Genomic DNA, 11,686 nt, shown 5'->3' on the forward strand with positions numbered 1-11,686 from the left:
AAGGTGGGACTCATAAAAACTATACAATGCTCCATATTGATCATAACGACTTTCTATCCAGTTCAGGTATTAGAGATGAGCACCTACCAAAGCCCCAGTTCCTATCACCTCAAAACTCATGACAGCTATGGACATGGATCTGCAGCTGACCCCCTCTATAATTCAGTCAGCCAAAACTCTAGATCCAATGACTCTCCTGAACTTAATGAAAGTTTGACTGAAGATTCTGATCTCAGCACTGTAGTTCATTCCCTTTTCTACTCAAAATGGAGTACTGTACACTGGGACTTGTAGTATCTACAGGCCACTTCCATACTGAATCTGTTTCACTATATGCAAACGAGTTGCCAGTGCAGTTCCCAACTGAGCATTGTTCGGGCTTCCTTGCTGCAACTTAGGCCATTCTCCAAATTACTGCCTTGTAGGGGTGTTTCCTTGATAAATGGTTCCAAAGAAACTGCATCTCTAAACAGTAAAAGTATTGTGTGCATTAATAACTATCCATTCATTAAAAACCTTGTCCATAATTAAGAAATGAGGGAAGGAGGGAAAATTTTTTTCCTAAAACGAACAAGAAAGAGGCAGGTGTTCTATAAGAGGTTTATTATGTTCTGGGTAAATCCTCAAGTGAGGGAGGAAAGACTGGACATGAATAATGCATGAAACTTAAATTCATGCTGTAATGTATAGAAATGCTTCTGCCCAAAGAGAAAATTGAGGAAGAGCTAAATGGATCAACGTGCTATGCAGTGTGTATGGTGATTATATGTCATGTTTATTCATAAAAAGTAAATTCCTCACTTTTTTCAACCATAGCCACCTCTTCCCACCCCTGCCCCAAGCCTGTTACACATTCAAATATATACAGACCAAAGAACCAAGTTAACCCCTTTGGCAACTAAACTGCTGCTACGGGCATTACACCAGATACGACTGACTCCAAAACTGTGACACTCCGCCACTCAGAAGAACTTTGTCAATGTGTTTATAACTCAGAAAAATAACTGTATTGCCAAGCTACAACAAGCTGCAAAAGCTCCCCTTGGTAAATCATGGTACACAAACAACTGAATGGTAGGTATCTGATTGTCTTTTATACCCTGCTGTGCCGCGACAAGTGTGGACGGGGTCTTTGTATGAAAGGCAGAAACAAGACTTGGGGTGCAAACCATTCAGGGAAACTCTTAAAAAAGCCAGGATCTTGAGATGATTGTTTTGGGATAATTCTTCTTAATGTTCTTGAAGGGGGAGCTGCATATAATGAACAGAAGCTTCCTTCTTGCCACTCTCTATGTATGGTAAAATATTTTGTCCAATCCCTGCCTTGGAGGCCATGAAATTCTGGTGGACTCATACCACAGCACGCAGTTCCAGGAACGGGTTTGAAACATTCCAAAGATTTGGACTGGGGGGAGTGATCTGGCCTATTTTAAGGATATAGGCAATGACTTATACGAAATTCAGACCTAGATCCAAAGGTGTATTACTAATACCCTTTTTCTAATTTTGGAGATGTTCAGATCTAACATTTTGATTTGCCCATTATAAATAAAGAGGCCATCTATGAAATTATATCCAGATCTAATATATAGAGTGAGCACAATCTCAACCCTTATCAGGGTCAGGATAATCACTGCTAGAGTTTTTAGTTCAGTCCAATCTCTAGTGTGAAAGAAGTTAAATGGAATTGCTCCTTTCCTATGAAATTAACCAATCTGCAGATTTAAAACAGCCACAAGTAAAAGGAAGTTGTATGGACCTCTAAATTCTGCTCTTATAACCAATAAAACTAGCTGTTTCACTAGCCCAGCAACTCAAATTCTCATAGGAGGTGATAAATTTCTCCCCAAGAATGTACTGTGCAATGCGTGGCTCTGAGCAGAGTTAGGTGACAAAGTGGTAATTGCACCTTTTCTATTGCTGCAAATTCCAAAGATGCTGCCACTGATGGAATTCCATCCAAAAGGGAATTATTCAAGAGCACAGTGTTGAGTAAATCATTAATAAGAGGTGAGAGAGCACAAACTCATATAATCCAGATCAGTTTGCACACCTAAATAGATTGGTAGGCCCACTCAGCTTATGGAGAGGCCATCTGCTGTATGCAGAGTCTTGTGTGCAGCGTCTCCTTGACTTTCAATTGTTTTTGTTGTTTGATTAGCCAATTACAATATACTCACATGGAATAAGAACCACATTCCTAGTTACTCTCAATATCCCTCTAAAGATTTGTTGGTTATTAATATGACATATTAATGGAACAGAATTTCATTTGATGGACCTAAAAGAGCTGTTTAAGTTAATACAAGTGTGTTCATCACCCTAAAACATTCAGTGAGCTAAAAATTTCAAAATGGTTAAACGAGTCTGTTCATGAAATCTAGGAATGTGAAGAAAAGACACAGCTCGACAATTTGCAGCAAAGAATGGATTCTGTGGTTAAAGTGTATTTCTACATACGTGTTTCTTCATTTAACACAGAAACAAGCTCTGGAGTGTTTCTGAATTCTGTGGTTTTTCAATGTGAGGTCTCAATGATTATTTTCATTCAATTTTAATATTTGCTTGTTAACATTTTCTTCAACCAAGAGACAATTTTTCTCCTTTCCAAGACAATAAAAATGGACAACTTCCAAATTAGCTTTTAAAACTATGGGTATGGTTCAAAAAAGAGGAGTGTAGAGCCCTGCACCTGGGGTGGAAGAATCCCAAGCATCGTTACAGGCTAGGGACCGAATGGCTCAGCAGCAGTATTATGGAAAGGGACCTAGGGATTATGGTGGATGAAAGGCTGGAGATGAGTAAACAGTGTGCCCTTGTAGCCAAGAAGGCTAACGGCACACTAGGGTGCATCTGGAGGCGCATTTCGAGCAGATCTAGAGAAGTAGTTGTTCCCCTCTATTCGGCACAGGTGAGGCCACATCTTGAATATTGTGTCCAGTTTTGGGCCCCCCAGTATAAAAAGGATGTGCATTTGCTGAAGCAGGTGCAGCGGAGGGCAACAAAATGATTAAGGGGCTGGAGCACAAGACCTATGAGGATAGGCTGTGGGATCTGGGCTTGTTTTGCTTACAGAAGAGAAGACTTAGGGGTGATTTAATTGCAGCCTTCAACTTCCTGAAGGGGAGCTCTAAAGAGGAGGGTGAGAAACTGTTCTCAGTGGTGTCAGATGTCAGAACAAGGAGTAATGGTCTGAAGTTGAAGAGGGAGAGGTGTAGGTTAGATATTAGGAAAAACTACTTCACCAGGAGGGTGGTGAAGCATTGGAATGTGTTGCCTAAAGAGATGGTGGATTCTCCATCCCTTGAGGTTTTAAGTCCCGACTGGACAAGGTCCTGGCTGGGATGACTTAGAGGGGGTTGAGCCTGCTTGAAGCAGGGGGCTGGACTAGATGACCTCCTGAGGTCCCTTCCAGCCCTGTGATTCTGTGATTCTGGGTGCAATTTTCCAAGTGTATATATTTTCACAAGTGCAAAGCAGATAGTTATATATACACAAATGCACCTTAAATTCACAACTATCTTCATATGAAAAAATATGCCACAAAAATGTAGCCATGCAAAAATATATCTGCAATATGAAAGGCCTTCTGAAGGACAATTTGAAAATTTAGGTCAATGAATCCATTATATTGTGGGAAAACTGGAATACAAGTAAGGTTCTTTATGAAGTCATACAACTATCACATAGCTTTCTTTAACAAGCTGAAAAGTCATTTCACCTCTCTAAACCTATTCTCTAATCATAGTTAATACTCATTGATTTATATATATTGCATCTAGAGTGGACTGAACCAAATCCTTAGATCAAAGCAACTCAGAATCATTGTCATTCAGATCCAGATCTGGATCCAAACTTTATAACCATTGCTACAATGGACTGAAGCAAAATACAGATCTGAAACCCCAGTGAACTATGGGACAGCTCAGCTTCTAACTCAGATGCTCAAATTCATCTCAGTAGGATCCTACAGCTTTTGGATTATCAGGGAGGTCATGGCCAAACTTGTGAAATTTTATAGCAAACTTCTCACTTCTTCCAGCACTAACCTGTAGTGGGGCCAAGCAAACCAGGTTTTGTTTTAGAATCAGCCACTCAATAGGCAGCTCAACTGGGCATATTGGGCAACAGCCATTGCTGTGATTTATTTGTACCAGATTTTTATTAAATTGAGCTTTTACTGTTTCTGGTTGACCATTGATCTATAAGATCCATTATCCATGAAGACATTTATAAATATCCCCTAACATATTTTCTCTTGAAGAGCATAATTTAAAACTTACCTCAATAAAGTCTGAGAAAAGTATTTCAGAGTGTTTGCAATGTCAGTTCCAGAGGGCACAGGATATATGTTGTGAAGAACACGGTTATGGTATTCCTGTAGGTAGCGGATCTTGGAAGCAACTGGATAAAATAAACAAACAGATTTTCATTTAGTTTAGTTCAGGATAATATACCATATATCAATTTTCTATCTGTAGTGTATTGTTAAAATTCAAGCAGTGAGATAAACCTAAGAGGCAAGTCCTTCCAATCCTTATAGTGGTTAAAAGAACTGAATACTCCAATGAAGAAGGGAAGAAAAGGAAAATATTTTTATATTATTTTAAAATCTATTTCAGTTCTACTCTGTGATAACATGTCAAATGAATATTTAGTGCCTGTCTAGTGTATTCCATTCATGAATCTGAATCCTCATTTATAATATTATGAGCTGGGTGAAACCTTTTTATGGTTTGAGCTCAAACCTCTCTGAGGCTGAGAGATGTGAAGCAGATGCATAATCTTCATTTAAGACAAAAGATGTGAACTCCTGTCTGAGTATTGTTTTGGGTATGTGCATGGATGCAAAGGAAGAGAGATAATACAGAAACTTAGGTCAGGCAAGAACGGATTGAGAGGGATCATGTGCTTGCAGCAGCAGCTAAAGACATGTGGCTAACCATGGAAAAACCTACGGAGAGGTTTTTGGGTAAGGCTCAGGCTGAAAAAATGCTCTTGTTGCTGTGAGCAAAAGAAGTTGTTTGTTTCCTTCTAGGCTCAGAGACTCAGGATTTTGTACATTCTTTGAAAACAAAATTAAATGTATCCATGAAATACCTGACTACCATCAATTTCTACCCCCAAATGGAACATCTCAAAGTTCCAATTGACTAGCCACTCAAATCAAAAAGGGGCAACAATAATTATTGCTTCAGTAGGTCGCACAACATCCAGGTGAGATGGATAAGTATTACTATTGGTTGAACGTCTCTAGTCCAGCACACTCTGGTCTGGCAACATCCATGGACTGGTATGATTTTAGTTAGTTGGATGTCCTGGCTTTTAGTGTTCTGTGCTGTTATTTAGCTCCGATTTACCTCTAAATGTCTTTTTTAGAGCCCAATGAGCAGGGGAAGTATTGGTAAGGCTGCTAGAGAATAGTGACTTCCCATGGTTCAGCAATTCTCTCATCCAGCACCAATCAGGTCCTGAGGATGCCAGACTAGAGAGGTTCAACCTGTACAGTCAATGTATGGATGAATAATCTCAGATAGAGAGATTCAGTGGTTTGTTCTAGGTCATGTTGTAAGCTGCCTGGTCCCCATTCCCCCTCCACTTGCTGGAGCCAGGAAACTGACCAGGGCTGGTGCCCTCACCAGTTTCCTGGCTCCCCCATCTTGTGCAGGAAATTTGACTCACATAGGGGTTGCGAGAAAGCAGCACTCCCCACCCCACCCCATAAGTTGGGGTGTCTACTGTATCTCTTGAACACATTTACAATATATATTTTTGCTTTGAACAACTCCCCAGATGAACTATTCTATACATTTATTAAATAAAAAAATTTTGGCAAAAATACTAAGGGTGCAAAGTCAACCACTCAAAAGTTAGGAAATACTAAAATTATGCAACCTGAATTCAGCCCGCAGGATGTATGCATTATTATACTGATTTTTTTTCCACAAGATCCCTGCACAGAAAGTCTGAATGCCAAAAGGGGAGCTTTCGGTAAGGCCGTACATGTATTTTAATGGATAACTTTCATAATTTAAAAGACTCCAGGAAAGACTCCTGTTTTTCCAGTGTTCAATTTTTCATGACTGCATCATTGCACAGGAAGATTTTTGTACAAACAAGCTACACTTGTGCACCTAATTGCACATTGATGGCCTTTTGGATCATTCTCATCGTATTTCGTCATCAACTATCCATTTTGTGGACTAACCTGATAATCAGGTGGGTCTGAATAAAAAATATAAGTGGCTAAGGAATCCAGTGGCACAAATCATGTTCTGACTTCTGAATGACTACAGAATAAATGTGTTCAATTTTATTCAGTGATTATGCAGGACATGAAAGGGTTTCTTTCCCTCCACCACAATATTTATGATTCTGGTTAGCAGACCTGGTGTATTTGGGTTCTCCACTTGTAAGTAAAATAGGCACCTAATTTAAACAGATAAAGAGTTTCTAATAAACCATGTATTCTCCCTGCATAAGTTACAGAAGGAGAGAAGTAGGTTGGATATTAGGAGAAACTACTTCACCAGGAAGGTGGTGAAGCACTGGAAAGCATTGCCTAGAAAGATGGCAGATTCTCCATCCATAGAGGTTTTTAAGTCCCAGCTTGACAAGGTCCTGGCTGGGGTGACTTAGTTGGGGTTGATCCCGCCTGAAGCAGGAGGCTGGACTAGATGACCTCCTGAGGTCCCTTCCAGCCCTATGATTCTCTGAATATATGTTATTACTGTTTTCTGATACAACCTTTCAGATGTAACTGACCTTTACAGATATAGTAAACTCTTTCATAGCCAACAAAACAAAGCAGCAGAAATGTAGCACTTTGAATACTAACAAAATTATTTATTTGGTGATGCAATTGATCTGATGAAATAGATCTGTCCCACGAAAGTTCATCACCAAATATATCACTTTGTTAGTCTTTAAAGTGTTACATTTCTGCTGCTTTGTTTTGTTGGAGTACAGACTAGCACAGCTACCTCTGTTACTGTTTTTCATATCCAGCAGCCCCGGGACCAGGAGGTTGCCGGATATTCATATATTCTGGATAATAGATAGGTGTACCTAGCAATGCATAAGACTAAAGAAAAACAAAGTTAGATATTAAGAAACAAACAAAAATGTATGTGGAGTACTTTATTTACCAACAACAGTAGTACTGTACACTGTAAACTTACACTGTATTTGTTGTATTTATTTGTATTTACTTTCACTATACTGTACTTTTGGAAAACATAACTAAAATTTACTTATGGTTAAAATGCCAGTTATTTGAAAGTTCCGATAACAGAATGCCCAATATGAAAGAATTTACTGTATGTAGGAATAAGGACACCTATTCCAAAATCTCACTAGACACTAAACTATGCTGCATAGCTCATCCTTTGCCTAGATGCTCAGATTCCAAGGTAATGAGGTTCACATACAGTGCTTTTTTTGTCTAAAAAAAGGAGGTGTCAGTACGCAGATGGCTCCCTGCCCTCTTTGTCCCCACCCCCACAGGTTCCCACAGCTAGGGCTGCATATGGGTTTCCCTGCCCCAGCCAGCTCCCAGCCCTAGGAATGCTGGGGTTCCCCCAGCCCTGGCTGGGCCCCTGGGACTGGAAGCATTAGGAAACCTGTTTATTTCTACTAAAAGGGTTAGTGCCCAAATGAAAGAAATAAAAATAAAAGAACATTCATCACTTAATAGCTAGATAATCATTTTGTTTGTAAAATGAGTCACTCCATGTTGCTTTTGCTGCTAGACCACACCTCCTATAGAAATTGTATTATGTCCCAGTCTATAGCAAACCCTGGTACCTCAAAGAAAGGCTCCTAAATCCAGGGGCACTGGATTATAAGTAACTGTTTTTGAAAACTGTTGTACATTCACAAATCCTATTATTTTTAACACGAAGTACAAACATTCAGTATGTTAGAAAATCAGAACATTTGTACTGATGTGTCCAAATATGGATTTAGGAGCCTAGCTTTTGCTATCTGTGTTTTAAAATGCTAATGTAAGTATCTGCTAACTTCAATATCTATCTCCACACTGCATGTGTATCTAAACTCACAATTTCCTCTTTGAGCCTGTACTGAGTCCAGTGTAAAGTCGGAGTTGCATTCTTTGCAGATGATCTCCTTGGTTGTTTTAAAGTCCTGGGCAGGAAAATGGAAGACAGTGGACATTTCCAGAGCATTACTTACCACAAGGAGATGTCAGTTTTTGTTACTGGAAGAACAGGGAATTAACTGGTGATCTCCAGGTTCTTTGCCATCAGTAGCTGCTATTCCCTGCAATAACTTAGCTCCACTGGAGTGCTGTAGTGTTAGGCCTACTGATGACTATCACTGATTTTACATTTCAGAATATGAGCAGGATGAGACCCATGTAGGGGCTAAAGAAGCACAGTATAACAGGTGACCTCCTGTGACCCTCTGTTGGCTGTCATCATTATAGCCTTTGTTAGAATGACACGGTACTACTCAGAGCAGAAGGGGACAAACTGTTGTTTGCTTATGTATTCCTGCAGAGTTTCGCACCACCAGTTATTAGGATTGAAATTTTTGCTCTTGAGATCTGATCAGTGTATTCTTTCACGTTCCTTTTTTCTGTTGTTCTATAGTAAAATCTGGACTCATCACAGTTTGTTAAGCCTACCTGAGACAATCTGGTTCTTGCCTGTCAGTCAAGCAGGACAGTAGCAGAGGCAACATCAGTTGAAGCTTGAGGGGTAATCTAGTAGTGGTCTATTAGCCAGTTTAATTCTAGTTGGAAAATTATCATAATTTCTCCAAAAGTGCAGATCCAAGAGAACTGGAATTATGCAAAGTTCAAATAAATACATTTTACAATGCCATAAGGAACTCAGCAAGGAAAGGGCCTTGATCAACTTATTATACGTTCAGTGTGTTAGGAATGGCACAGGAACTATCCATTTTCTGTATCTCCAAACTGAAGCATCATGGAGAAGGAGAAAGTCAGCTTCAAGACTGGAACAGAGGAAAAATTCATGATCTGGGTCCACAAGTGACTCTGATTTAAAACTAAGATACAACCCAAAACTGTAAAAAAGAGGGTGAGTCCTTAAACCTAAAAGAAACAGGGAAATGGCCACGAGGGCTCCAGAGCTCCATCAACAGGGAGCAAGTAAATAGTAGCCAGCAATATGAGTGAAACAAGAAACTCAAAGTAGAAAAGGCCAAGAACACTACGGGTGAGGAAACATGAAGACTGAGGATAACAGAAAGGGAAAACATCAAAAATGGTGCTGGTGGACAGGATGAACGAACCGTTCCATATGTCAATGTGAGGTAATCAGGGGTGAGATACAGAAAAGCATGAAAAGGGGAAGAAGGTTCAGAAAATGTGGGAAAAACAAAAAAGTAGCATAATAAGCAAGAACAGAACATAGCATCTTTCAGAGAGGGAGTATGGAATTTTCTTTTTAATTTTAAGAGCATAAGAATAGCTGTATTGGGTCAGACCAAAGGTCAATCCAGCCCAGCATCCTGTCTTCTGACAGTGGTTAATGCCAGGTAATGCAGAGGGAATGAACAGAACAGGTAACCATCGATTGATCCATCCCGTTGCCCATTCCCAACTTCTGAAAAGCAGAGGCTATGGACTCCAGTTTATAAAAATGTACCCTCCATAAAGGATGCATCTGGGCCATCAGCACAATACCTAAGATACAAAAAATATCAGCTTCTGGAACTAAAAGATTAACCATAAACTTTAAAAATGCTCCTTTGGCCTAATCAGGCAATGGTCTGTAAAAACGCAAAGACTTTGCACTATAAGCTAAAGATCAATAGACATGGACCAAAGAAAGAAGTCAGAACTTCAGATGAAATGGTTCCAGAAGCACTCTGAGCCCTTGATCACATAGCTGTCCCAACACACCGTTAAGATAATGTATCAGGAGAAAAGGCTGTATGAGATTCAGTGCTGGCCTACAGTGGCAACGTTTTAAAAATTTCTTGCTATCACACAAGTAAATATGGCAGTTAGTAACAGTAGTAACAATAGTAGGAGCGCTGATGTGGGCCACCTGCTTCCATTCTAATCACCATCATCTCACTTTGCAGGCAAAGTAGATCTAAACAAGGTGGTGATTAAAACGTCAATGGCTGCCAACAGTCGCCCTATAGTATAAGTCACGGGAGGTCCCCAGTGATTGTTACCAACAGTGGAAAATAGTATGAAACAACACAAAGCAGGCAAAGCAAGAGAATGATAAACCTGTGTATTTATGGAAGATGCATGGCACAAGCAAGAGCTGCAGGCCAGCTTCAATGCTTAATCAATGAGCTTCTTCATGGGTACTCCACTCCTAAAACTGTGAGGGCAGATCATGTTCTGTGTTAGTTCAATCCTTGGACACTTTGCTGAGGATGTTATGTCAAGTATTTGGGTGACTTTTTCATACAGATGCTAGGACCTAAGTTAAACCCTCACTTCTTCATACAAACCATGGAGCTGTCAGATCACCTTGGATTACTACTGATCTGAGTTAGCGATTAAGAAATGTTCAACTCCGTATTTTACCACTAAAACCACAGGCCAAACCAAGCCAATCAACCATTTCCTCCCCTTCTCATCCCTCTCCTCCATGTAATTATGTTCCCTTCCCTTTAATGGAACCTGTAAATATTACCTCGTTGATAAGCAGGCAAAGCAATAGGTGAAACGTTCAAGGGCTATTAAAGCAACCAAAAACAGAGTGGGGTGTTTGGAGATGGGATTTAGTATCAGCACTGGACCCTATACTGAGAAATCACCAAGTGCATTGCTTCATGGGGGAGAGGGCAGGCACCGAAAATTATGTACAAGAGCACCGAACAAAGGCTGGAAGCTTTAACCCAGAGCTGCCATTTACAGCTATGGAGACCGATCGAACATGGAAAACTAGGCCGTACCCAGAAGTACGTCCAGGGCCTGGCTTCCCGTCTAGCCCCCCCTGCCACCGGGCTTGGAGCAAGGCAGAACAGCCTGGGGTTTAACTGGGGGATCACGCGAGGCCCAAGCGGGCGCCCCCCCGGGACGGCTCAGCACTCGTGTGAAATAATCGCACTGCGGAGACAGCTCCGGCCGCAACGACGGGCAGCCCCAGCCCAGCCGATACACCGCGAGGCGCAGATTAATGGAGTCCCCGGGACACGCCTTCCTCCTCCTCCGGCTGCTCTCCGCCCCCAGCTCCCAGGACCATGGACAGTGCAGCGCCCGGGCTCCGCGCCCCCAGCAACGCCACCCCCACCGCCGCTCCATTGTGACCCGGCGCAGAGGAGAGCGGCGCCCCCCGCGGCCCGCTACTCACACTGCTCCGCCTTGGTGGACATGGTGCCGCGCGGGCGGAGCTGTTCCGCCCCTATGTCGGTGGCCGTTGGCTGCGTCCCGCTCCTTCAGCCCGCGAGGCGCGACGCCCGCCCGGCGCACAGCGGCCAGCAGCTGTCCGAGCTCCAGGACTCCCGCCCCGCCGCTACCATCCTCCGACCTGCGCAGCTCCTACGCGGCCCCGCGGCGGCCCGGCTGGCAGAGGCTCCGCTGGTGGCGCGAAAGGGGCAGGGGGCGCTGCTGAACAGCGCGCAGCGCTCGGCCGATAGGAGGAGGAGCAAGTCCCTTCCCAGGGCGGAGCCTCTTAAAGGAGCCGCGCTGCTCAGCCCCCTCATCAAATCTCGTCCTTGGGTACCAGTG

At 42.1% G+C, this 11,686-nt stretch overlaps 1 protein-coding gene across 2 annotated transcripts in view; it reads right to left on the reverse strand.

Annotated features, from left to right (window-relative positions):
* The window catches only part of UNC79 (unc-79 homolog, NALCN channel complex subunit), a 164,108-nt gene extending 152,777 nt beyond the window's left edge, over nt 1–11,331 (reverse strand). For both annotated transcript variants that reach the window (XM_074998751.1, XM_074998750.1), the window contains exons 1-2: nt 11,310–11,331; nt 4,284–4,404 (exon numbers count right to left, since the gene is read on the reverse strand). In XM_074998751.1, coding sequence (XP_074854852.1) covers nt 4,284–4,404; nt 11,310–11,331 — 143 coding nt within the window. The remainder of the gene's footprint in view (nt 1–4,283; nt 4,405–11,309) is intronic.
* Nucleotides 11,332–11,686: the final 355 nt, after the last annotated feature.

This window comes from Carettochelys insculpta, chromosome 6 (assembly GCF_033958435.1).
Source record: "Carettochelys insculpta isolate YL-2023 chromosome 6, ASM3395843v1, whole genome shotgun sequence".
NCBI classification, from domain to species: domain Eukaryota; kingdom Metazoa; phylum Chordata; order Testudines; family Carettochelyidae; genus Carettochelys; species Carettochelys insculpta.